This window comes from Notamacropus eugenii, chromosome 5 (assembly GCF_028372415.1).
Source record: "Notamacropus eugenii isolate mMacEug1 chromosome 5, mMacEug1.pri_v2, whole genome shotgun sequence".
Taxonomy (NCBI): domain Eukaryota; kingdom Metazoa; phylum Chordata; class Mammalia; order Diprotodontia; family Macropodidae; genus Notamacropus; species Notamacropus eugenii.
Window position 1 is genome coordinate 95,782,325 of NC_092876.1, and position 27,822 is coordinate 95,810,146.

Sequence of the window (27,822 nt, forward strand, 5' to 3'; positions counted from 1 at the left end):
CCGGAGAAGGATCATGCACCACCTGAGTCTGCTGCTGACAGCTTTAACCCTGCTGCCCAGAGAGGAAGCAGCACTCATCCCAACATTGCTGACCACTCCATCTAGGCATCCCTTTCCAGCGGCTGAAGGAGGACTTTGATATCACAAACCCAGGACATTGGGGGGGAAGGGGTGACCAACTTTTCGGGAGATGACCAACTTTTCGCCTGAATACCACAGGCTTGGCCATTCAGGCTTGGCCGTTGAGATCCATTTGCATGACTGAGGGGGTGGTGATGTGTAAGGCGCCAGCACTAGCTGCTTCTCTTAGAATATGCTTTGGGATTAGTGATTGCCCTTTCTCTTGCTGTAACTCAGCCATTTAGTTTCATCTTTGTTTTGTCTGATGCCTCTCTTTGTCAGCTGTGCTAGCTGCAGATTTCTGTGAAAATGAAGTCTTGTTGTGGGGTACTCATATGCTAAAGGCCTTCCTAATCCACTCAGCCTCCAGCCACTGTTTGCTCTAGAGCCATGTGCGCGCCGCGCAAAACAAAGAAGGGGAGATGCCGGGGTTGGAAGCTCAATTCCATGTGGACAGTCTCGGGCGGGTAAAGGTGGGAACTTCTAAATCTTAGAGCTCTCACGAGACCCCCCAGGAAACGACTGGGAATCGAGGTGAACCGAGCTATCTCGTGTATTTCCGCCTCTTCCCGTGAGAAACGTGATGGGAGAGAGCTCTCCCCGCCCTCAAGATTGTCCCGGATCTGGGCACACTATTGTTATCTAACAGCATGGTATTCAGATGCAAACTATGCGACTGGAGAGTTAAGTAGGATCAGGAAAGCCTGAAAGCTCTCTTAGCACGTGAGGAGCCTTAGAGGACAGAAGGCTCCGCTTTTCCTCTTTCCTCTCTCCCCTCCCCCTCTCTCCCCACTTATACTTCTACTTCCAATCTCTTATTGTAAGATCTTTGCCTCCTTGGGAGATTCTCTTCCCTCCTAAGGAAGAATTTCCCTGCACTTGTAACCAAGACCCTGAAATAAAGCTCAACCCTTGTTCGACTCTGGAACGTCCTTTCTCTCATACGAGCATCCGGCGTGGCCAGCCGAAGACCTCGGGAGCTGAGGTAGGAAGACTCGGGTAGCCCACAGGCCTTTAGGCCTGGCATGAAACCATAGAAGGAAATGTAAAATACCTCATTGAAAAAACAACTGACTTGGAAAACAAATCCAGGAAAGATAATTTAAAAATTATTGGTGTACATGAAAGCCATGATCAAAAAGAGAACTGGGACAGAACTCTTCAAGAAATTATAAAGAAAATCAGTTCTGAGGTCCTAAAACCAGAGGGTAAAATAGTCATTTAAAGAATCTGCTGATCACCTCCTAAAAGAATCCCAAAATAAAAAATCAAAAGGATGTTGCAGTCAAATTCCAGAATTAAAAGTTTAAGGAGAAAACATTGCAAGAAGCAGAAAGAAACAATTTAAATACCACGGAACCAGGCTGAGCCAAGATGGCAGAGTGAAGGAAGGGACTCGGCAAAGGTCTCTCACAAATTCATCCAGATACCTCTAAAAAGTGAATCTTTACAAATTTGAGAGTGGCAGAATCCACTAGGAGGAAAGAGTGTGGCAGATTTCCAACCCAAAAGAATCTGAAAGATCGATGGGAAGAATCTGTGGTACCAGGACTGGACAGCACAGAACATGCAGGTCTACAACTAACAATAGAGGAGCAGAAGTGGCCCCTGGTAGACTGAATCACCAGTGTAGTGATGATTCCCAAAGCTCACAGCATAGGATGGGATTCTGGCAGAGCTGGATGATAAGGCCTGCAGCAACTGCAGCAGCTGCTCCTGAGGCTACCAGCCCACAGACTAAATGTTTGAAAGCTATCTACTTGAATTTCCAGGAGCCAAGATGGCAAAGTAAGCCATAAATGATCTCATCCCCCTTTATTGACCTTGAAACACTCAGAGAATATTGCACCAGGAAAACTCCTGGATTACTGGAGCTAGCAGAAAGGGTACAGCACTTTTCTACCTTGGGAGGTTGGGAGATCCAAGGGAAGGGTCCTTCCTGCTGTGGATGAAGGGGATTAGGGCAGGCCCAGAAGTATACAGCAAGCCCTACCTCAGCATACCAGCAGTAGATATACCCTCTGCTTCAGAGGTTTTGTCCAGCTATTCTCTGAGATATCTCTTAGTTCCTCCAAGGTGGCACAATCAAGGGAGAGGAATTTACTCCTCTCCTGATCCATTCTCTGGTCTAGGAGCTACCAAAAGCACTCTTTTCTGCCCTGGAATTCTGAGTAAGATTTCCTCTCCATAGCTGAAACCAGCTCAAACATACCAGTGCTCCTCCTCACCTCAGGACCACCACTGAGGACTGATGCCCAGATGAGTGACTGATTTCCCCTAGGATCAATTGGCCAAGAGTTCCAGAAACAGTTGCTACTGCAGCAATGGCTACAGCCAACCTGAGGCTGGGACTGGGGTTGACCAGCTCCCATCTCACCCGGGTAAAAGAACTTTCTTACTGAACTTTGGAGCTTTCTTTGGTGTTTTTGGCTTCAGTACTCTGGAAACCACAGCAACTGCCCATGACTCAGTGCTCTGAAGTCCACTCCAGTTTCATCTGTGCTGCATAGGTCACACTCCACTCCAAGCTCAGTGGGATAGATGATTCCTGTCGGCCTTTCAGGCTGTCTTGGCTTGGCAATGTGTTTCACTCTGTCATTTCATGGCTTCTGCTACTCAAGAATTGGTTTGGAGTCATTTTGACAGGTATTTTAAAGGCTATGGGGGCACAGAGCTAGAGTACATCTGTATTTCTACTCAACCATCTTGGCTCTGACCCCCCAAAAAATTCTTTTTATGATAAAAATATGGTGCTGATAACTAAAACAGGAAGAGCTAAAACAAAGAAAGAAAATTAGAGACCAATATTCCTAATGTATATACAAGCAAAAATTTTAAATAAGATATTAACAAAAACATTATAGCAAATGATCATGAAAATAATATATTTGATCAGGTAAGATTTATGCCAGAGATGCAGGGCTGGTTCTATATTAGGAAAATTATCAGCATAATTGATCATATGAAAAACAAAACTAACAGAAACCATATGATTATCTCAATAGATGTAGAAAAGCTTCTGACAAAATACAACACTAATTCCTATTGAAAACACCAGAGAATTTAGGAATAAATTGTGATTTCCTTAAAATGATAAGTAGCATCTACATAAAAGTTTTATTATCAGCAAGCATAATATGTAATGAGGATAAGCTAGATGCATTTCCAATAAGAACAGAGGTGAATCAAGGATGTCCGTTATCACCACTGTCATTCAATATGGTGGTAGAAATGTTACTTTTAGCAGTAAGAGAAGAAAAATAAATTGAAGGAATTAGAAGAAACTAAGTTATCACTCTTTGCAGATGATATGATGACATACTTAGAGAATCCTAAAGAATCAACTAAAACAACTACTTGAAATAATAAACAACTTTGGGAAAGTTGCAAGGATAGAAAATATAAATCATCACAATTTCTATATAGTACTAGAAAAGCTCAACAGCAAAAGACTGAGAAATCCCATTTAAAGTTAGTGTACACATTATACAATATCTGAAAGGCTACCTGCCAAAACAGACATAAGGATTATATGAACACATTTACAAAACACTTTTCATTCAAATGAAGTTAGATCTAAATAATTGGAAAAACATCACCTGCTCATGGCTAAGCAAGCTAATATAATAAAAATGACAATCCTACCTAAATTAATTTCAGTGCCATACCAATCAAACTACCAGATAACTACTTTCTAGAGCTAGAACAAATAATATGAAAATTCATCTGGAAGAACAAAAAATCCAGACTATCAAGGAAACTAACGAAAACAAACGCTAGGGAAGGTGGCCTAGTCCTACCAGATCTCAAATTATATTATAAAGCAGCAATCATTAAAACCACTTAGTACTGGCTAAGAAACAGAGGATAAATCAATGAAATAGGTTAGATACTCAAGATACAGTAGACAATAATGTAGCAGTCTACTGCTTCAAAAAGCCAAAGATCCCAGCTTCTAGGATAAGAAATCACTGTTTGAGAAAAATTGCTGGGAAAACTAGATAATAGTATGGCAGAAACATAGATCAATGCCTGACACCATAGACAAGAAAAAAGTGCAAACAGGTGCACAATCTAGATAAAAAGGTTGATATTACAAAGAAATTAGAGGAGCAAGGGATAGTGTATTTGTCAGATTTATGGAGAATTGAGACATATATGACCAAACAAGAAATGAAGAACATTAGGAAGTACAAAATAGAAAATTTTGATTCCATTAAACTGAAAAGGTTTTGCACGAACAAATCCCATGCAACCAAGATTAGCAGGGAAGCAAAGAACTGGGAAAGAATTTTTACCACTAGTGTCTGTGATAAAGATCTCATTTCTAAAATACATAGAGAAGTGTGTTGAATTTACAAAAATACAAGGCATTCACCAATTAGTAAAAGGTCAAAGGATATGAACAGGCAGCTTTCAGAGGAAGAAATTGAAGCTATCAATCATCATATGAAAAAAACACTCTAAATCACTATTGATTAGAGAGAAGCAAATGTAAATAACTCTGAGGTACCATATCACATCTATTAGATTGGCTAACATGACAAACAGGAAGATGATAAATGTTGGAGAAGAAGTGAGAGAGTTGGAGCACTAATTCACTGTTGGTGATGCTATGAGCTGACCCAAACATTTTGCAGAGCAATGTGGAACTACACCCAAAGGGCTACAAAAATCTGTATACCCTTTCACCCAGGAATATCATTTTCTAGTACTATATCCCAAAGAGATCATAAAAATGGGAAAGGGTCTCACATGTATAAAAATATTTAGGCAGCTCTCTTTGTGGTGGCCAAGAACTGGAAATTGAGGGGATGCCAATCATCGAGGAGCAGCTGAACAAGTTGTGGTATATGATATATAATAGAATACTATTGTGCTATAAGAAACGAGAAACAGGCAGACTTCAGAAAAAGGTGGAAAGACTTTAAGATCTGATGCTGAGTGAAGCAAGCAGAACCTGGAGTACATTATATACAGGAACAACCACAGTACGTGAGAACTGATTTTGATAGACCTTCTCAGAAATGTAACCAGCTACAACATTTCCAAAAGACTCATGATGCAAAATGCCATGGACAGACAGACAAAAAACTATGGATTTAGAATGCAGAGTGAAGCACACTATTTTTTTTTTATTTCATTGTTTTTTGTTTTCTTTTTCTCATGATTTCTCCCATTCTTTATAATTCTATGGAATATGACTAATGTATAAATATATTCAATAGGAATGTATATGTACAGACCACATATGATTGCATACCATCTTGGGGAGGGAATGTGGAGAGAAAAGGAGAAAATTTGAAACAATGTTGAAACCTGCAAAAAAATATATCATTAAATTTAGAAATAATAAATTTCATGGAACTACAGTCTGAATTACACAGGACCTAGCAGCTTCCACATTCAAGGATCAGAGGTTTTAGAATATGATATCCCAGAAGTCAAAGGAACTTGGATTACAATCAAGGATCAAATACTCAGAAAAATTGAGCATAATATTTTAGGTAAAATGAACATGCAATGAAATAGGGGACATCCAAGCCTTCTTCTTGAAAAGGCCAGAGTTCAACAAAAAATTAGATCTTGAAATACAAAATTCCACAGAGTCATAAAAAGGTAAATATGAAAGAAAAAATATATTACTGAAAAAGGGAAAAATGTCTACATCCCTAAATGGAAAACTGATACCTGTAACTCTTGAGAACTGCATCTTTTTTACAACACTAAAAAGAAATATCCATTATCACCCCTCTTATTCAAAATTGCACTAGAAATGTTAGCTTTACCAAAAAGAAGAAAATGAAATATAAGGAATTTAAATAGGCAATCAAGAAACCAAACTAGTGCTCTTTGCAGATAATATTATGGTACACTTAGAGAATCCTAAAGAATCGACTAAAAAACAACATGAAATACTAAACAAGTTTAGCAAAGTTGCAGGATATATAATAAACACACATAAATCATCAGCTTTTCTAAATATTACTAACAAAGTCCAGCAGCAAGAGATGGAGAAATTCCATTTAAAGTAATGGTAGACAATATAAAATATTTGAGAGTCTACTTACCAAGAAAAAACCAGGAACTATAGGAATACAATTAAAAAATGCTTTTCACACAAGTAATGTCAGATCTAAATAATTGCAAAAATATCAGTTGCCCATGAGTTGGTCAAGCTAATATAATAAAAATGACAATTCTACCTGAATTTTTTTACTTATTTAGTACCACATGAATCAAACTACCAAATATTATTTTATGGAGCTAGAAGGAAATAACCAAATTCATCCTGTAAGAACAAAAGAATATTAACGGAATTGATGAAAAGAAATGAAAAGGATGGCAGCCTAGCAGTACCACATCTAAAACTGTATTATAAAGTAGCCATCATCAAAATTGTTTGGTATTGCATAAGAAAAAGAGTGGTGGATCAGTGGAATAGATTAGGTACACAAATGACTAGAGAAATGTACTATTTCATAAACCTAAAGGCTGCAGCTTTCAGGACAAGAAATCCAACTAGATAAGAACTGCTGGAACACAGTATGGCAGAAACTAGGCATAGACCAACATCTTACACCACATACCAAGATAAAGTCAAAATGGGTGCATGATTTAGACAAAAATAAATAATAGTGGTGAAAAAAACCATGTGTCCCTTTTCCCTCTTCTTTCCCACTCTTCTTTTCATTGCCCTACTTTTCCACTCATTTGGATTCTGATCTATCCTGTCTTTTCCTTCTAGGACCTTATTTTTTACAAATTCAGCTCTTTACCTCACTTTTCACACTCCCACATAGGCAGTCACCCCAGCTCTGGGACAACTGAGATTTACCTAAGTTCTTCAAGTTTACAGTTTGGATTTCTTAGTTCCACACAAAGGTTGTCCATGCGTACATCAACCACTCGAGAGGGGAACAGCTGGAGCTCTTCAGGTTATGATTCGTAGAGACCAAAAAGAAGGTATCTTCCCAAATACCATCAGGTAGATAAGAAACACAAGAACTAGAAAGAGAAATGAGAGTAAAACTTTACTGTGGATATCAGTGGTACTCAAGTTGCCTCCCAGTATTGCTGTGTGCCTCTCTTTATCTGTATGGAAAAATGGAAGGTCATATATTAAATTCCAGCAGCTCTCAGAGAGAAAGGAACAGGTGGGATTAGGGGCTTGAGACTCTGAAGGCCAGTGCATCTCAGACAAATCCAAGTACTAGCTTTCATCTCACCTCCTTCCTCCTTACCACCTTTCCCCCTTCTCCTTGTTACTTCAACCGCCCACGTGCACAGTGGCAACACTGAAATCATGTCTAGATCAGTTAGGTTGAGTGGAAGAGAAAACCTGACCTAAGGAAGTAAAAGAAGTTTCCTTAACATCTAACACACACAGAAGCCCAAAATTTATAATGATCGACTCAGTTTTTCAGGATAAGAGGAGAACAAATTATAAACCAAGAACCATCTGTTTGGTACAGTAATTGGGGAATTTGTAATAAGGAGCTGCTATAGGAATAGGAAGATGAACAGCAACTCCCAGGGAAACCCAATACAAAGGAGATGGCACCTCCAGTTGGTGCTAAGAGAGATTAATTAAATTCCTAAGACTTCTGTTAATATATTCAACCCAAAACTTCTCAGCCTTCAACAAGATAAAGGGGTAAGATAATTTTTTTAAATTTCCCCAACCTCTGCTCAGGCTCCATTTTTTCTTATTTTTCCTTTCTAAAATAGCCTTAGTTATAATTTTACTCTGATTCCATTGGGAGCTGGATGTCACAGTGGGCCTCCCACTTCTGTAGATATGCCCCTCAGAGAAGGTTCTCAGAGCTAGAAATCATTTTGGAGGAAAGTAATATACAAAGAGCCCAAGGGTATGAAAATGATACCATTCTTCCTCGGAACCTTTTCCTTTGTATCTCCAGAGCCTAACCTAATGCTGTAGAGCTCTTTCAGGTTTTGATTCTAGTAGAGAGATAAATGAAATCTGCCATCAACAATAAAGGAGTCAGAAAGTGATAGGTGAATACAAGAAGACAAGACTGAAACTAAAGAGCTTAAGGGGAAGAAAACTCAGAAACCTTAAGCTTGAGCAGTTCAAAGAATTTAGAACTTACAAAGACAGAAATAAAGGCGAGCATCAGAACATCTAAAATGAGTCCAAACATGCCTGAATTTAAATTCCAACAAAAAACATTGAACTAACACTTAATGGGACAGAGAATAGTGTGGATTTCTAAGAGAGCAAGGAAACATAGCTGAATGTTAACGATTCAAGAGAAACATAAGGATTAAGGGGAAAAGAATTTATGTTTTGCATCACAGAAATAATTGGCAGAAAGTAAAAGGTTAAATTGAGTCAAGAGTCACTTCAAAAAAGTAAAAGAGAGAACAACTGATTGGTAATGCAAATATAATGAAATGAACGACAACATCCACTGAGCTATCTAGCTGCATCTAATAAAGCTACCAGGGAGGGACTCCTGAGGGTAACTTTTTTCTCCCCAAAAAAATCCCTTCTAATGGATCTGTAAGGTGACACGCTGTAAAGGCTTATTCTAACAGGAAAATGACTACCCATTGTGCCCATTGCAAGACAGAATGTCCTAGAAGCCAGTCAAGGACAGGATGAGCAGGTTTCTAACATTAAAAGGCACAAAGTTAGCCATGGGATGAGGCTTACTCTCCTCCATTCCCATCTTCTGGCTTTTCACCCTCAATCACAGATATTCTGAAGGATTTCAAAGGAGAGAAGTCATACCACAAAGCCATTCATTTCCTTTCCAAGCACTTCCTGAGAGCTCCTAGATAAGGGGCATTTATAGCACATGCTAGAGAAGGAATTTTTCCTCCATAAAAATGGAAAGCTGCTGGCCACAAACTTGGAAATTTGCATGACTCCACCCCTCACTGCCTCTCTCCCAGCTCCTTGTACTTCTCCACCTTCTGCTGAACCTCAATGACCTAAACAAATATCAATTAATCTCAGATGGATATAGAAATTTGCACAGTCTTGTCCTTTTCATTTTCTGGCACATATGAAGATATAAGAATATCTACCCAGGAATCTCTTTGATGCCAAACACAACTTTAATAGCACTACTTCAATGTGGAGTGCGTTTACTGGGATTAACACATCAGTGGTGGAAAAGAATACCACCTTAGTTTTCTACATCGGCCCGAAGAAAGGTAAATTCTGGCAGTGACTGGTGTTGGACACTTTGTTCCAAAATTCTGTATTCCCAAAGAAAATTTGGGTGAGCATCTAGGCTATACACATGTGCAAAAGCTGAAAACTGAACACTGAAAGATCCATAGTTCCATTTGTCTGTAAAAAGCCTAGTAAACACTTCAAGATATGAAACAAGAAGATACTCACTATGAAAGTCTCTGTATCCCAGGGCAGTGCTTAATGCAGAAAGCTATAATCAGGACTTCATAGGCACAGGAAGAACTTAATTTCATTTCTTGGACGTTAACTAGTGCCTGTGTTACAAACTCAGCATCATGAGTCTCATATAAGAGAGAATACCAATTTGGTAAATGAGAATAAGAAAAGTAGGAATATGCATTACTTACTTTCCTTTCTCGCTCAACCCACCCCAGTAACTGTGACTTGATTTTCAGAGACATTCTACATCTGAACTTCCTCTTCAGCTCGCTTGCTATCTCAGCATTTAGAAAGCCAAACAAGAATTGCACCACCAGGGCCACAAAGCTAGTGTCATGCTCCCTATATTCCTGCAGAAGTTCTTTGACATCTGGGATGGAGGAGTCACGGCTCTTTTCCCATTCTTCATCTGAGTTCATCAAGTAGAACATGGCAGCAAAAAACTCTTGGAAACTCAAGTGAATGAAGCTATAGCAGGTTTCACAGCCACTGTCTTTCTGAAAAATGTTCATGTCTAAGAAGGCAGAGACATCAGCTGCCTCCAGGTTATGCCTCCTCAGGTCCTCCTCCTCAAACAGCAGTTTCCTCTCCCAAATCCCCTCAGCAGCCAAGCCACAAAGGCCCTTCAAGTGCTGAGGCATAAAGTTCTTGTCATCAGGTGTGAGTGAATTGAAATAACACATGTATAGAGCAGTGGTCGTTTTCAAAGCCAGGAGGGGATCTTGACCTCTCTCCTCTTGTTGTTTCAAACAAGTGCAGACAATCCAGTTCATTAGGGGAACAGAGCACATGGTGAACAGTGGGGCATTGCCTTGTACTACATTAAGAGCTTTTTTACCTAATTCCTCATTTCTGAAAAATTTGCAGAAATACTCCAACCTCTGCCTCATAGAGAAGCCCAAGATCTCCACATGACGTGGATTCTCTAACAAAGGACTAAATTTTCCCAAAGCGGTCACTCTTGTAGTGAGCAGCACAGAGGCTTCAGGGAGCAACATTTTCCTTAGTAAACTGCTCAGCAAGATGGACACTGGCCTCTGCTGGTTCCAGTCCTTGCACAGATCACATCTGTTCTCATTACATGGGAATTTAAGCTCATCTAAACCATCAATGATGAATAGAAGTCTCTCTGCCTGGTACATGATTTCTGTCATAGGAGCCTGGAGGCCAAGCCAGTCACTGGCAATTAAATCAGCAAAACTGAGTACATTAACTCCCATTGTGTTCAGTTCTCTGCAAGAGAGATAGAAAACATAGTCGAACCTCTCCTGGTAGAGTTGTCCCTCTGCCCAGTCCAACATCACTTTGATGACCAGAGTAGTCTTCCCAATACCAGCAGCCCGCTGCAGCACAACAGTGTGTGGTTGGATGCCTGTGTTTTCATCAGGATCAAACAAAGCTGACACCTCTATGGGCTCTCCATGTTCCTCCATGACCTCAGCATGTCTCCATCCTTGGACTAGGAGTTCATGGTGTTTCTGCTCCTTGTAACGATACTCCTGAAGAAGCAGCAGCTGTGTGAATCGGTGCTGAAAGAGCTCATTCTCCCCAGGACGATGGTTCCTGTCCCTCATGAGCTGAAATTTCTTTCTCATTCATTCTCTGTACTTATTTCTTTCACCTAAAGGCAAAACACAGTACAAAGATGTTCAGGATTAAATTTCCTGCGATATCTTTGAGAAAACCCTTAGAGAAAAGGTTTTGGGCATCATTCTTCCCACAGCCCACATGCAGGTGAAGTGCTACCCCTGACTCTGCCCTCACCTCACATCAGCTAGTGCCCAAGGTAAGTCCCCAAACCCTGCCTCCAGCTCAGCTTCAGTGATCTTTCTGAAACACAACCTTCACAATGACACAGCCCTGATCAGAAGCCCTCAATACCTCTGTCTTGTGTATGAGATAAATTCTAAGCTCATCCCACAATTCAAGGCCATTCTTAATTCCCCCCAGTTTTCCCAGATAGACGTTGAGCTACCTACTCTCCACTCTCTAGTTAATGTTAAGCCACTCAAGTCAAATTTCAGCTCCAGAAATATTTATTAAGTGCCTACTGTATACCAGGTAAGGGCTGGGGATATGAAGAAAGACAAAAGAATTCTGTCCTCAAGAAGCTCACAATCAAAGAGAAAGAACGTGTCAACAAATACATGCAAACAAGATATGGAGAGGGGAAACTGGAGATTGTTTCACCAGGAAAGGACTGACAGAGGAGACACTGAGGAAGGCTACTTGGAGAAAGGGGGATTTTAGTTCAGACTTTCAGAAAACCAGGGAAGCCTGGAGATGGTGATGAGGAAGGAGAGAACTCCAGGCAAAAGCAACAGTCAGTGACAATTCAATCAGCAAATAGAATATCTGGTGCTCACCACAAACTATCTTCTCTCTTCTGTCAAAATCTTGTCACTTCCTCAGGACTCAAGACCATTCCACTATCTTGTGAGGCTTTGTTCTGATCATGCCAAATGCTTGTGATTTCTCAACTCTTACACACTTCCATTCTTTTAAACCTATTTTGATCTCTTCACGGACACCTTATAATCATTCTTATCATTTGGTGACAAGGACCCAGGACTATAGTCACAGAATGACTGCACTTACAAACTCCCCTGGAAGGTTACCAAATTAAGTCTTGACTTAAAATACTTACTTATTTTCATTTCAATGAACACTAATTAAATGCCTACGGTATACACAGCACTGTAGGAAAATTCTATAATACACCAACAATAACTTCTCCAGGTTCTTCATATTAAGCACCACTGTTAGGTACTCACCAGGTCATGAGGCTGCTTCTCACTTTTTGGACAGCTCTAAACATGTGGCAGTCCTGGTATTTACTGAGCTGAAATCTGCCTTCCTGTAAATTCTATCCCTGCTCTTACCTCCATCTTCATTTCTCTCCAGTCTACATGCTGATGTTCTTCTACTGACTCAAGGACTACTTCACCCTGGCAGCTCCCTCCAGCCAAGGAATTCACACAGTGGAAGCACCCTCCCAACTTAAATTTTAAAATATAATATTATCTATATATTACTATTTTTAAAATTATTTAAATATTTCCCCATACCACTTTAATCCATTTCCACCTATACTCAGGAGTCTTCTGGGCTACATGCAGCCTGAGGGCCCCCTTTCTGACACATCTTCTCTACATTACTTCTTTGAACAATTTTGACAAACTGAGTGTATTATTTTGATGATTAGTAAAAGTAAAGGCATTAATGATGGAGGAGTCAAGAGCTATACTTTGCAAAAGAAATAGTATCAAGCACAAAGTATTTAAAATATCCAATGGCTTTCTGGGAGTTCATGAGTTAACGTTTATATAGTGAAGCAAATATATATTTTTTTTCAAGTATGTCAGGGTTTATGTATACATGTATCTACTGCAAACCCATGCGTAAGAATGCATATATGTATAAGAATATTTATCAATGAGTCAACAAACATTTGTTAAGTGTTTAGTACTCAGCCACTATGCTAAGCGCTGAGGACACAAAGAGGCAAAAGACAGTCTTTTCCCTCACAGAACCCACCATCTAGTTGGGGAAATTATCAAACGTATATATACAAATGAGCTACATACAAGAGAATAGAAAATAATTAAGAGAAGGAAGGCACTAGCATCTAGAGGTGTCAGACAAACCTCAGTATAAAAGGTGGGATTATAGCTGGGACATAAGGCAAGTCAGGGAAACCATAGGAGGAGATGATGGGGGAAAAGGATCCTAGGCATGAGGGACAACCAGAGAAAATGACAAAAGGTGTGAGATGGATAGGCTTGTTCAGGGAAATGCTAGTTCATTGTCACTGGATCTAAGAGGACACTACCTCTCCCCTGCACTGTTATATTAGCTCTTTAATTATCCAGCATCTCATCTCAAATCTCCTCCCTCTCCATCTACCATACTACTACAAAAGTGACATTACTAAAGCATAGACTTGATCATATCATGTTCCTCAACAAGAACCTCCAGCAGTTTGTATTATCTCTAGCAACAACACAATGTAGATCTGACCATTCCAGCCTATTACTAAAAAGGGAGACTGCTAGTAATTGTGCATTTTGCCCTGCTATGAGGAATATTATCTGCTAGAATTCACAAAATTTTAATTCATCCAATGGTTGGGGCAATTGGGCAGGTTCCTGCAGCACATCCCCTTAAATTATACTGATGGGACCCCATTAATAGACAATCGAACGTCCAGGATGACAGAGGAAAAAAAAAACTTAGCCTACACTTATACAGAGACTGGTTACTGACCTGAGGAGGCTGGAAGAACTGAAGCAGGAACTAATCCAAGGTCCTCTGTAGGAAAGAAAAGCAGAAGACAATGAGACCAATCTGGTTCCTGAGGAGATAGCTAGGAGCTGACAATAAGAAAGGAGCTGGAGGTGGATTTCAGTCTGGGCCCTGAGGGGTTGGAATAAGCACCAGAATCTCTACACATAAAGTCTGGTGGCTGACACAAACACAATAATATGATTTGTAAGCTTTAAAAGGCTAAATATAGGAAATAATGAATCAATTAATCACCAAGCACTGACAGTGCCAGGCACTCCAATACTAAAGGCATGTAGAGAACCAGGAGCTCAAGAGGAAAGGGAAATCTCTGCAGACTTTGCAGGGTTACAGAAGGCTTCTTAAAGGAAGTGACACTTGATCTGCCTGTCAAGGCAATGGGAGGATCTTCTGCATTGCCCAGGTGGAGGAAAGCAGAGGATCCAGAGCCCTCTTGTCTCCAACTTAGAAGAAGCTTGATTTCATGTTGCTAACCTCTTGGCTCTTCTCGGAAATCTAAGGGAATAAACTGGAAGTTTTCACGTTTTAAATGATTAAGTTCAGGTGTTCAAACTGGAGACTGATATTAAGTGGGCAAAACCACTGAACACACCCCAGGGCTCCTACAGGAAGTTGTAAGTACACAGGGAGCTGGTGGTTTTGATCTCAGTGTTTCCTGGTAAGGCTGAACTTCTCTGAGAAACCCAGTGAGAGATGGACTCCCAAATATCACACCACTGTGTTAAAGATCCTACTTCATTGTATGCATTTCACAACTTTAAACGACATTTGCTGCTGTTTCCTGTTTCTTCTCTCTCCCTCTATCACCATCAAAGATACCTGAATATCAAGTCCTAGTTAGGAGTGGGCACAGGCATGCAGAGTGTATGGGCCATTCCAGCACTCTCTCCATGACTATGAGATGACATTTGATAATGACCAATTAAGGTGTGGGGCAGCTAGGTAGCACAATGACAGAAGGCTGAACCTAAAGTCAGGAAGATTCATCTTGAGTTCAAAACTGGTCTCAGACACTAAGTGGCTGTGTGACCCTGGGCAAGTCCCTTAATTCTGGCTGCTTCAGTCCCTCATATGCAACATGAGTGGGAGAACAGAATGGTAAACCACTCCAGTATCTTTGCCAAGAAAGCCCTATACAGGTTCATGAAGAGTCATGACTCAACAACAAAAGTTTTCTTAATAAAACCAACTTTTTCTCATCCTTCCTGTTGTGCATGCCATCTGACTGACTGCATGTTATTTACCACTCATTCTCAAAGGAAAAGAACTTCTCCCCTTATTCCTGACTCCATACAGACTCCAGGAAATTGTCTTAAATTCAGCAGTTTAATCACTATCTTCTTTAGACATTTTCTTTATGCTGACGTACAATACTTAATCAAAGCCTGACCCAATTTTCCTTTATCTCCTTTCTCCACTGGGCTCCATCACCCTTTCCCTCTTTCCTCAGCTGACACCACAGCTGAAATTTCCACCACTGTTTCCATTCTCCCAGATCTACCATCTGCCCTTCTCTTCAATTCCTTCCCCACCTACTGGCTTCTTCTGAACATTCTCTAGGCACCAGTAAAGTCTCTTCATGGCCCAGATGTTCTTCCCCTCCAGTGTCTAGTATCTCAACTCTACTTCTCCCATCTTGATTGTTAGGAAGAGGCATAGAGGTGGCTCTCCCTCCCTCCCCATCTCAGCCCTATATCATGTATCCCAGTGAAATCCTACTATTCTAAAGTTAAAAGTCAAAACATATTAATCAAGTACTTATTAAGTACCTATGACACTCCAAACACTGACCTAGGTGTGGGGGATACGAACATAAAATGAAAGAGTGCCTGTCCTCAAGAAGCTTACATTCCTTAATAGGAAATTACTTGTAAATACAAAATCTGTAAAGAGTGAATATAAGCCAATTTTAGTTTGGGAGTAGCCCTAGAAGAGGATCCCAAGGAAGCAAGGAAAGAAGGAAGGGAGGAAGGACTGAGGGAAAGTGGGAAGGACACAGGAAGGAAGAAAGGAACTTTGGGTGTCGCCCAAAGGGAAGGGGGAAGCTCTTACCCTTCCTGGCTCGCTCCCATAGCTCCCTCAGACCCATCTTCTCCCAGATGCTCAGAGCCAGCTCCCAGGCTTGTTGCTCTCCACGAGAACACACCAGGGCATCGGCCACTTCTGTGCGATCTGCCTTCTCCAGGCGGCCCCTGGGGAGACAGTCCACCAGGTACAGCTTGAATTTCTTCAGCTCCTCCGATGTCAGGTGCTCCAAGTGCCTGGCCAGCCTGCAGCAGCTGGTCTCGGCCATGGCAGCCCCCTCTGCTGCCCCGCCTCAGACTAAGTGGGACAGGAAGGAAGGGAAAGTGAAAATGAAATAGTCTAGGGCCAGCAGCATCAGTAGGGTCTAGGCCACGCCCCTGGAGTTCAGAACCAGGCAGCAAGACGGGGCTCCGCCCCAGAAACTTCCTCCAGATGACTGGGGCTTGGGGCCAGCCTTCTTTTTCTGACTATTAACTCTTAATGGCCTGGACTATTCCCAGCAGATGGTCAGAGGAGCAGGGGCCAATGAGGATGACTCTGGGAAGAGGAGTCTGTATGAGCCCCGCAAAGCCCAGATTTGCATCTTCCCTTCTTCCAGCTGAGCCTCCAGCTTACATCGACCTAGTGACTTAGAATCAGAGGTCCTGGATTCAAATGCTCCCTATGACAATTACTCTCTATACCACCCTAGGCAAGTCACTTAACCTCCACACACTTCAGTTTCCTCTTCTGTAAAATGCAGGGCAGGAATTAGAATAAATGGCCTCCCAGATGTCTGCCTTTTCACAGGCAATATTTGTAAAGCATTAGCACAATGCATAGCATACAGTAGGGAGTTAATAAAACCTAATAGAATTGAACTTCCAGGTGCTTAATAAATGGTTGTTTCTTCCCCCACAATTTCAGCTCTTCATCTGTAATCCAATGACCACTTAATTCTTTTCTAGAAATATAGATAAGCCCGTCCTCTCTGTGTTAGTGGGCATCCTGCTAATATTGTACTCTTCCCTTATAACTATGACTCACATTTCTAGAACTAGGCAGGGGGGTGGTCTCTGAGCTGAGATTTGAAGAAAACTGTGTTCTCAGTATTTTATGTAACAGGAGTTGCTTGTGGACCAGCAAGTGTGTGTAAGGCAGTTGTTTACTCTCTTCTGATTCTACATGACCCCATTTCGGATTGTCTTGGCAAAGATACTGGAATGGTTTGTCATTCCTTCTCCAGTTCATTTTACAGATGAGGACTGAGGCAAAGAGAGCTAAGGTACATACACAGGGTCACACAGCTAGTATCTGAAGGCAGATCTGAACTCAGAGAGATGATTGTTCCTGAATCCAAACCTGATACCCCATCCACTGCCCCTTATAAGCTGCATTTGACCTCTTTGGAGGGAAACCAGAAAATTAGGAAAGCAAAAACTTTTTTCCTTAGTTGTACCTAAGGAAAACAAAGTTACTTTTTTATTGTTGGCTTGTTTAGGCTATACTGAACCAAAACAAGATCAAGGAAGGGCAGGCACTTTCCTTGAGGAGGATGGGAAGTCTAGACTGGCAACAAAGAGAATACAGAGTTAGTCAGTTGTTATTATGTTTTTACTTCAGTTCATACATGCAACCAGTTGCCAAATACTGATGCTTCTACCCCCACAGCAGTTCTCACATCTACCTCCTGCTCTGTATTACTACAACCCCCAACCTCATTCAGTCTCTCATCTCCTCATGTTCCTCTGAATGGGCAATACGTCCTAATCCATTTCTGTCCTTCACAGCCCTTACTTCCCCTATCTATCCTCCTCATTGCTACTGTCAGAGACATTCCTAAAACACGTCTATTTGTGTCACTAATCCAAGACTCTTGTGGCTCCCTATTGCTTCTACATTGAAATATCTGTGATATTTCTAGGGTAACAGAGTGATTTCAAATATCTAGGATGAATCCTGTGTTTGGCACTTAAAGTTCCTTATAGCCTGGTCTGACTGAGGAAAAGAATAGTGATATTTTGTGTATTGACCCAAGTTTGCCAGAAACAATTTTATTTCAATTACCTTTATGCACTATCAAAACCCTTCCTACACTGGAGAAAGAGATGTTCAAACTGGAATGATCCCCTACATATCCTTGGACATGACTCTGTACCATAGGATGATTTGAGGGAACATTTATAGGAATTGGGAAAGAAGAAAGGATCAATATGCTGCCAGTCAAATAATATTAATCCATTTGAATGCATCTCCACATCATCTACTCATAAAACACATAAACAAGAATCCATTTTGAGAGAAATGAGGATTAATAAGCAATAAAATGGGGAGATCCAGAGTTCTCTCCTTCTGAAGTCCTGATTTTTAAAAGTTCACTCTTCTGAAGGACACTGATGAGAATGAGTATTCTGATTCTACTTTCAAATCTGCAAACTCTTATAAAGGGGGAGAGAGGTCCCACTCTTTTAATTTGTGAGCACAAAAAAAATTTTTGCCCTGTATTCCTGTTCCTGCTTTACCTCTCAGCCACAGTGTGAAGAACTCAGTCTAGATTGTCAGAAGGCCCGTGTTGTTGGATCCAATGCTGTAACAGGGACTGAAGGACAGCAAGAGGGGTCCACAAAAGGAACACTGGGAAATGTGAAGATGTAGGAGCCACTGTTAATCACATTGTAGGAGAAAAGCTGGGACTACAGAGATTTCCACTTGATGTGGGGGGTGATAATGTTTAATATAAAATTTTGGAATAATCTCTTTGTTCTCTCTGAAGCAAACTCAGAGAGTGCCTCTTCCAATGTCAGCAAAAGCCAGCCAAGGCCGACTCTACATTCCTTAAGGAGACCTTTAACCTAAGACACTATATCTTGACATCTTAGGTCGTAATTTCTATTGAACTTTGTTTAGCCTTTTCCTATGTCAGTTATCTGTTTAGGGCAGGAAGCCTGCCACTCACTAGTGGTGGGATTTCCTTTCTCGTCACCGAGACGAGAATTTACCTAGCTGGAATCCCAAGGCCTGACCAACATTACTTTGTTAATTGTCTTGTCTTACTAAATTTATGATTTGTTCAACTAGGAGAGTTCCTTTCTCACAGCAAAATGTATATAAGCCAGAAGATTTCTGCACTGGGTAGCCAGAACATTTCTGGCTCCATAATGCATTATGTAACTGTTTTCTTTATGGGGAATTGATCAATTAATTAATTAAATCATAAAATATATGCATTTAGCCATGTTGCCTTTTCTTGGTAAGTTTTCAGGTCAACAGGGGTGAAGGGAAGCAGGGAGAGTTAAGGACATTAATCAGTATCAGCCTATAATCATTTCCTTTCCTCAGTCCCACAAACCCAAATCCATCCTGGGGTGACAAATAAGCCTCATCTCTACAACCCACAGGTTGCTTATACACACCTAGCTCTCACTCTGCTCTCAATCACAACTCTACTTCCCAGTAGTTTCTGCCTGAAGACAGACTCTCAGAGCCCAGGACAATGCTGTAGTAGTAGAATCACTCTGGATTGTCAGGAGATCCAGCTTGCTCTCTCTGTATCTCACCATTTTCCTGAGGTGGCATAGACTGTGCTTAGATCAAGGGTAACTAGGGCTAGAGAGAGAAGTCTTAAGGGTGACACTCGAGTACTACTGTCCTATAAAACAGGGCAAAGAAAGAAGAGAAGACAGAATTTTTTTTTCTGAGACACTGGCATGGCAATGATGTGGTTCAGTGGTTCAGGGACCCAAAAGTATCAAGGTACAGGGAAGAGTCATCTGTAAAGAATCTGAGGACTCAAGCAGTCTTTAAGTCAAGTAGCAAAGTTTTATTGTGATGCTAAAAGAGAGGGCAAAGTTCTTTAGCAAACTTGCAACCTTAACAGGGTTATTCTAAAGCTTGTATAGAGAAAAACGTTCATTGAATGGTGAGCCAAGTAGCTTAAGTAGGTTGTCTGAGGTAAGATCCAGGCGTGGTTAGGTAGTGGTCAGTTCTTAAAAGTTAAAGCAATTTTTTTTAATCTACTTAGCAGGCATTTTACCCAGAACTCACTACAAGGATCAGTCCCATTAGGTTGCTAGTCTTTAAGGAGCTCCACCCACTTTATAAGTATCACAATAAAATTTCTCACTTCACTAAAATATGGGTTGAGTCCAAGAATGCTTTCCAGATGGCACTGGGGCCCCATAGGTTTGTGGTCCCCCCAAACCTCATTATTTCTACCATATCATGTTTTTCACTATACCAGGGTTTTTGCAGACATGCTCATCATTGGAAACTAATGCAAAGAAATTACTTTAAAGGCAGAAATTCCAGAATGGAGAATAAGAGAAGTTACTACTATGGCAAGCCAAAGCCAGTGGAGGGTGGAATTTGGGAGACAAATGGGGTCAAGTTCTCAGCCCTAGCAGGAAATCTTCTCTTTAAGTACTTTTTAGAGCAATGAATCTTAAACAAGGGTCCATGAATAGATTTCAGGGGATCCTTGAACATGATTAGTAAAAATTACATCTCTGTTTCAATGTGTAAACTTTTATAATCCTGCATAATTTATGTATTTAAAAACATGATTCTGAGGCAGGATTCATAGGGTTTACCAGACTGCCAAAGACATCTATGATGCTCAAAGTTGGATAACATAGATACTGTGTTAGGGGATGTCTGAGGAAGGAACTGGCCTCTGGGATGGGTGATAGGGGCCTGACATTCTGTTAGGGCTGCCTTTCGATTGGAATAATATAAGAATACTATAAGTTGATTTCTTGTGAGTAATGTGCTTTGCAAATTTTCAATGCTATGGTTTTTTTTAAGTGGCTAACATTATAGTTCTTACGATCAAGAATGCTGAGAGGGAATCTGGTTTAATGGAAAAGCCTCTTAGCCTCCTATTTTCCCACCTGAGTTGGGGGCTCTTTGTGGTTGTGACGTAGAATCTATACCATGGACAGGCCACTTAACTTTTCTTCTTACCAAATGACTCCAATCAAGTCCTGACATGACAAGTATATTTAAGGAATCATGGATTGAGAATAAAGGTGATAGGGGTGGAAATAATGTCCCTGGACAAAATGAAGGGCTTCTGGAATGGAAGAGTTCTACAACTGAAGGAATCTTCTAATTTTCAAGGTTCCTCCCAGCTTTGACAAGCCATAGTTTTAGAGTTCTTTCTTTCCTTCTCTGCTGATGAAGAGGTTTGATAAACAAGAGCATCTTTAATATCAGATTCTTTGGTGTACTATCTCCTAGTCTACTCTACTGGATAGTAATGAGGATTCTGAGAGCTATTTAAGTCTGGGGACCTAGGTTCAAATGTAAATTCTGTCAGTCATTGAACACCCTTGGACAAAACAACTTAATCTCCACCTGCCTTTGTTATCCTTGATCTGCAAAAGTAAGTAGTTGGACTAGATCTCTAAGGTTCCTTTTAGCTCTAAATTTATGATCCTGAATACTTAATAAATGAGGTGAATGCAGTGAGGTGAGTGCAGAGTTTGGGATATGAGGATTCTCGGGGTGGCATTTTCCATACTGTGGAATACAAGGCCACTTTAGATCACAAAGGGCTGTCTGTCTGTTTCCATTAGAATTCTTCTTCTCTCCCATCTCCCTCCTCCTGTTCTGGCCCATTACAGGAACATACCCACTCAAGATATCTTGAATACCCTGGAGAATGAAGACATGGGATGAATACAATGTCCTTTATTGACACATGAAACAAGTTTTATGGAAGGAGTTTGGCTCATGCCCCGTTTCTCACATTGATAGAGAAGCAGGTAGAATGGGATATGGGAGGGGCATTACCATCATGGGACCATGTTTCTGCTCACTAAAGAAAGGCCACTTCACATTCCACTCCATGGATTCCCTGGCTTGGGTATTTTCTTAGGCTTTCGTTAGACCACTTATCCTTGCAAACAGACCTCAAAGGTTGGGTAGGAGTTACATCCAAAGGAAACTCAGAAGGAAAACAAAGGAAGGGGGTGGAGAGAGAGCTTTCCCAGAAGCAGTAGGAACTGCAGTTCTTATAAGAGAGGGAAGAGAAGTAAAGGCTGAAGATAACCTCAGAAAAGAAAAATATGTTTGGGCTTCATAGTGGCCAGGCTGCCTAAGGATTCCACTTTTTCTGTACCTCCAATTTCTCTCCCTGCTTCCTCTTCACTTTACAGCTTTATCGCATCCACCACTAATTCTGGGGTCGGTATTTACAGGCACTATTAACTTGGCCTACAGTTTGCTTTATCACTCCTCTACAGTATCTCAGGGGCTAACCTCCGTTGGACAAATACAGACAACTCCCTTTCAATATTCCTGTCCAGTGGATCTCCAACTTCTACTCTGGGTCCTCCAGTTACAGAGAACACAGCATCCTCCTGGAGCTGCAGATTCCCATTGCAGACATCTCTATGTGTTGAGGGGGAGTAGCAGGAAGAGGGAAAGAAGAGGAATGAGAGACCTTCAAATTCTTGAAGACATCATATTATGTCTGTTCCGTTTATTCTCAGAGGAGAAGACCTTCCTCTAGTGACTGCAAAGATTATATACATAAAACCCAGGTGGGGAAGAAGGATGTGGATTACAAACACTCATTCTGCAGGACTTGAGTCTTTCTCACTACAAGCTCACAAGTCCACAATAGAGAGGTCCTGGAGTGCTGTGGGAACAGGATTGTTTCAGGTTCCTGAGAGTCATTACTTGGTCGGTCACAGGATCAGAAGTCTGCATCAGGAACAGGTACTACAATCTTTGATTTGCTTCACTTAAGGTACACAGGCATAAGAATGCAATGACTATGAGAATGTTGGCAAGGGTTTCATTGGTCATTTCAAGCTGCATTGTAAGTCTGACTTTCAATCCAGAACAGGCAATTCTGAGAATCTAACCTATCAGTATATTCATCACATATATTCCATTGATGCATATGAAAAAACACAATTCCCTTCAAAATGGATAAGAAAATTGGTGCTCAATTAGAATGTCTTAGAACACAAAATTAGAACTAAACTTTGAGAACACAATTAAAATTGGTCTTAGAACACTGAATTACCCGGAAAAGTGACTTATTCAGTCACCCAGTAAGTGGGAAGATCAAGAGTATACTGTGTCTTCAGCATCCCATTGAAAGATTGCTAACAGCTGGATATTTTTCTAGAATGAGGGGAAAAGATTTCCTTGATTTCAGGTTCGTCAATGCTCTCCTGGATTCTTCGCTAAAGCCAGCAGGTTGTGAGAAGCTGTGAAAACACAAAGATACTTTGTTCAATCTTTAGCTGAGTTTCTTTGTAACCTTGATGACTATATCCTCAGTCAAGCGCCTTCTTCTAATCCCATCTGCCTCCCATCCTTACTTCCATGTTTTAGTGTCTATTACTGACTGACTCTGTGTGTGTTTGTTTGTGCATCTGTGTGTGTGAGAGAGTATGTGTGTGTGCGTATGTGGGTGTACGGAACTTACTGAGAGATGGTTTTAAAAACTCATCTGTTGTATCTGAAATAGTTTTAAGATTTGCCCTTCTAATGCCCTGCTTATGACTGTCTGAATGATCATCAGCTGAAGACTTTGTGCATATGAACTTCATTGGGGGCAGGTCCAGTACAGGCTAGACATAATCACCCTTCAGAGTCAGAGCCTGGACAGATGGTCATTCCTATGCCTGGGTTCGAAAAAACCAAGTAAACAAGGCCAGAAAAGGGAGGAAACATGGATACACAATAGTTCATAAGAAAAATATCTGGATTTACAAGGCATTATGAGTCAAAAGTGTGACAAACCAGGCAAAATAGCTAGTGTGAATTTAGGCTTCATTAAGAGAAACATAAGGTACAAAAAGAGGGATGGGTTAGTCTTTCTCCACTCTGCCCTGGTCAACCCAGGGTGGGATCTCTGTATTCTTTTGGGGGATAAAGAGGAAGCCCTCATTTTACAAATATCAATGAGAAACTGAAGGATATTCATAGGAGAGTAACTTGAGATACAGAGGTAGGAGGGAAACAAGGAAGGAAAGAAACAAGCATTTATTAAGCATCTAATATGGAGCAGGTATCCTTAGGCACATTACAAACATTGTCTCATTTAATCTTCAAAACAACCCTGTGAGTAAGGTGCTATTGTTCTCTCCACTTTACAGTTAAGGAAACTGAGGCAGACACTAGTTAAGTGACTTGCACAGGGTCACATAGCCAAAAAGCATCTAAAGCTAAATTTGAACTCAGGTCTCCTGATTCTAAGCCTATTGTTCTACCCAAGGCATCACCTGGCACCTCCACAATGCTATGGGTGGGTGGGATGAAGAAGGTTGGAGGGTGAGAGGAAGGCAGGGATATACTAGCTGAACTTCAGAATTTGAAGACTAGGAAGGAGAGGGTTTTACTTTTGTGCTTTGGTTTTTATTGTTCTACTGGGAGGCAGGTGAAGAAGAAATAATAATGTAAAAATAAATTTGATCTCTCTCTCTATATATATATGTATACATTAATGTATATATGTAGATTTCAAAGAAGCCCATGAGTAATAGCGAGGCCTCATTAGGTACAGGTTGGCTTGACCAGTGATGTTGAACTCAAATACAAATAAATCTCTTAGGGTCCATATTGATTTAGAAAATCACAAATTAACATTTTCCATGTTGTACTGCATTTGTATTTATTTTATTAAACATCCCCATCTGAATCTGGTTGGGCCACCCTGAGAAATGTTTTGGTCCCACGGTCAGCCCCTCTGTGCTAGATGAGGGGTCTTTCTCTAAGATGCTATGATTCTGTGGGAACTACAGGAAAACAACTGAAGATCCTTATCTCCACCCTGTGGATTAAAGGGTGAGAGAGATTCAGTCTTCATATGTAAGCAGTATTAGGGCAGTTATCTTTAACAGTTTCCTCAGGCTGCTCAGCTTCTTAATTCCTTTCCAGAAGGAAACAAGAGGGAACAGTGAGATGAAGTATTATGTCTCAGGTGACAAGGATGAAATAAGAAAAGACTAGAGAAGTCCTCTGGGTGAGTCAGAAGGAAGTGCACTCTCCTCTGTGCAAACTAACCCTGCCAGAAATCAGGGAAGTGAAAAGGGAAAGGCTTCCCTACCTAAAATGTCCAGCAGGAAAGAAAATGTCTTAGAATCAGATTGTATCAGACTGGCTGATTCTGGAGTCCCTTTCTAAATTTTCCTGCTCATACTTCTTTTGCTGTTCCAGTAAAGAACTGGAAACTGAGAGGGTGTTCATGAAATAAGGAATGTCCCAACAAGTTATGGCATACTAATAGGATGGAATATTGTCATATTCTGAGAAATACGGAAAGGGATGGTTTCAAGGAATCCTGGGAAGACTTATATGTACATATTTGGAGCAAAGTGAGCAGAATGAGGAAAACAGTTTATAAAATAACAACACATAAAAACACACAACTTTGAAAGACTTTAGAACCCAGAATAATGTAATGATTCACCACAACTCTGGAGGACTCTTATAGCATACTACCAGCCTCCTAACAGTGAAGGTGATGGACTCAGGGTACTGACTGAGACCCATGTTTATTAGACTAAGCTAATATGGGAATTTGTTTTGTTTGACTATGCATATTTGTCACAAAAGTCTTATTTTTCTTTCTCTTTATTTCTCACATTGGTAGGGGGAAGGGGAAATAGAGGTACATAAAGTGGATTTTCTGAATTTAAAAAATTAAATGAAAAGTTTGTTTTTCCTTTCTATTCACTCTTCCTTCTTCTTTTTGGCCCTAATGCCTAGGGATCATTGTAGGAAGGAAACTTAAGGTACTCACAAAAGTGTTTGCAGTTTACAATCCTGCTTTTCCAAAGCCTCACACATCAGTTTCATTCCTTCATCACCAAATAAATTGAAACTCAGGTCCAAGGTTTTTAGATTCTCACTGCTACAGATAACAGGGAGGAGTTCCTGAAGACAAGCAGTAGTTAGAGCACATCTGGACAGCCTAAAGGAGCAGGACAATCAAAGGAGAAATGACAATTTCTTTTCTCTAGGAACCATTCATTTCATGACTTTTTGTGGGAAGGGGATCAAACCTACTGTCCCTTTAAAACCATAAACACACATACACACGTGCACACACACATGCACATACACATACACACACACACACATACACACACACACACACACACACCTGAAGTGCTCAATTTCTTCTGTTTCATCCTGTGTATTTTTACTAAGGGCTTGTTTTTCTTTTTCCCAAAACTGGAAGTGGGAAGATGGGTAAGTGGGGAATAAGGAGAAAATAGTGAATGGAAAAAGAAAAAAAATGTCACTAAGAAATCTATTTTTTGTGGAGAAAAAAAGGGAGGCTAGAAAGAAGCATAAACAGGATAGTTTTTAAAGGTACATATTGATCAAGTATTTAAAAATAAAATCAAGCTCTGTATAATAGAGATCCACAATTTCAGGCATAATTTTCCTTTTTCTCTTCTATTGTATAGAAGGCCATTTTACTTCATATTGGTTAAGGTTACAATTTTTTCTTTGAAAAGAATTCATCAGGCTAGTATAGTAATGATATTTTTAAATGATACTTTCTAGAAGAGTTAATAAACAAAGGATAGAGAGGATCATAAAAATTTAAATGCTGTTTCAATTGAATAAAATTAAAGTTTTTGCATAAATAAAACCAATGCATCTAAAATTAGAACAAAAACAAGTAAATGGAAGGGAGAGAGTCATTGGATCAGCTTTCACTGATAAAAGTCACATTCCAAGATATATGAGAAAATAAGCTTCTGTGGCTGAACCAATTTTCTCTTTTCCTTTTTTTATATTAATTTTATTTATTTTTAGTGTTCTTCAATCACTACCATAAAACTTAGATTTTTAGAGAAACTTTAGATAAAATAGACTATCTAGTTGTGCATTAAGGGATTTTTTTTCTCAGTAAAGGAGAAGCCAGTGGGAGGGTCAAGTTTTTTTTAAACTCTGTTACTTGAAAATTAAAACTAAGAAAAAGATATGTGATTGCTGAGGCGTTGTTGGTGACATGTGGAAGACTGTGTAAAATAAGAGAGGTCCTACTAGGTTGGAGGACAAATATCTGCATTTTCAGAAAAGGAAAGAAAACAGGGTCAGCAAACTTTGTGCTAGTGAGCTTGACTTCAATTCCTGGAAAAAAATTATAAAATGCCTTATTAAAGAGAAAGTTGGTACAAATCTAAATGAGAAAGTGATGATTACAAAGTCAGTCAACAAGAAGATTGTGAGGAAAAGTTATGCCAGACTAATTTAATGTCCTCTTTGAATTCATTGGTTGGTTGTTTTTCTTCATTCTCATAGAGAAACAAAATGACATCACAATGTTAGAGTCAAGTTACAGTGTGTGCAGCTGTGGCTGATCAGACTAATATGAGTTCAGAATTCACAACCACTGATCAGGCACTAATAGTCCATATTAATACTTGGGTATATTCTCTAAATTTGCACGTTTCCCATTTCTTTTGCATTATGTCCATTCTGCCTTCTTCATAGAGCACAGCACCTTCTTTGATGAGGGCATGCCATCCAGGGTAGTCACATGTCAGTGTCTCCCATGTCACATAATCAATTCCACAGTTCTTCAGAGAGACCTTGAGAGTATTGTTATATTTCTTCTTCTGAGCAACATGTGAGTGCTTGTCCTTTGTGTGCTCTCCACAAAATAATCTTTTAGGCAAGTGTATGTTTGAAATTTTAACAATGTGGCCAGCCCATTGGAGTTGTGCTATCTGCGGTAGAGTTGATGTGCTTATCAGTTTAGTATGAGAAAGGACCCGAGTGTCTATTACCTTACCTTGCCAGGTGATCATCAGAATCTTCCTAAAACAATTCAAATGGAACCTACTCAGTTTCTTGGCATGGTGTTTGTATACCATTCAGGTTTCACAAGCATACCACAATGAAGTCAGCAAAATAGCTCTGTAGACCTTCAGTTTGGTAGGTGGTCTAATAGCTCTTCACTCTCACACTTTCCTTTGGAGCCTCCCAAAAACTGAGCTAGATCTGGCAATGCATGTGTCAACTTC

General features: G+C 40.3%; 2 protein-coding genes across 4 annotated transcripts in view; both read right to left on the reverse strand.

The window, feature by feature from the left end:
• The window catches only part of LOC140504879 (NACHT, LRR and PYD domains-containing protein 12-like), a 43,295-nt gene extending 21,165 nt beyond the window's left edge, over positions 1-22,130 (reverse strand). The window contains 5 exon segments of the mRNA XM_072610249.1: positions 6,959-7,025; positions 7,028-7,128; positions 9,497-11,129; positions 13,775-13,819; positions 15,866-22,130. Coding sequence (XP_072466350.1) covers positions 6,959-7,025; positions 7,028-7,128; positions 9,497-11,129; positions 13,775-13,819; positions 15,866-16,106 — 2,087 coding nt within the window. The 5' untranslated portion in view covers positions 16,107-22,130.
• Positions 22,131-22,269: 139 nt separating this feature from the next.
• LOC140504880 (NACHT, LRR and PYD domains-containing protein 9A-like) overlaps positions 22,270-27,822 on the reverse strand; it is a 45,236-nt gene continuing 39,683 nt past the window's right edge. For all 3 annotated transcript variants that reach the window (XM_072610252.1, XM_072610250.1, XM_072610251.1), the window contains 2 exons: positions 25,581-25,751; positions 22,270-23,040 (listed from right to left, as the gene is read on the reverse strand). In XM_072610252.1, coding sequence (XP_072466353.1) covers positions 22,914-23,040; positions 25,581-25,751 — 298 coding nt within the window. In that variant the 3' untranslated portion in view covers positions 22,270-22,913. The remainder of the gene's footprint in view (positions 23,041-25,580; positions 25,752-27,822) is intronic.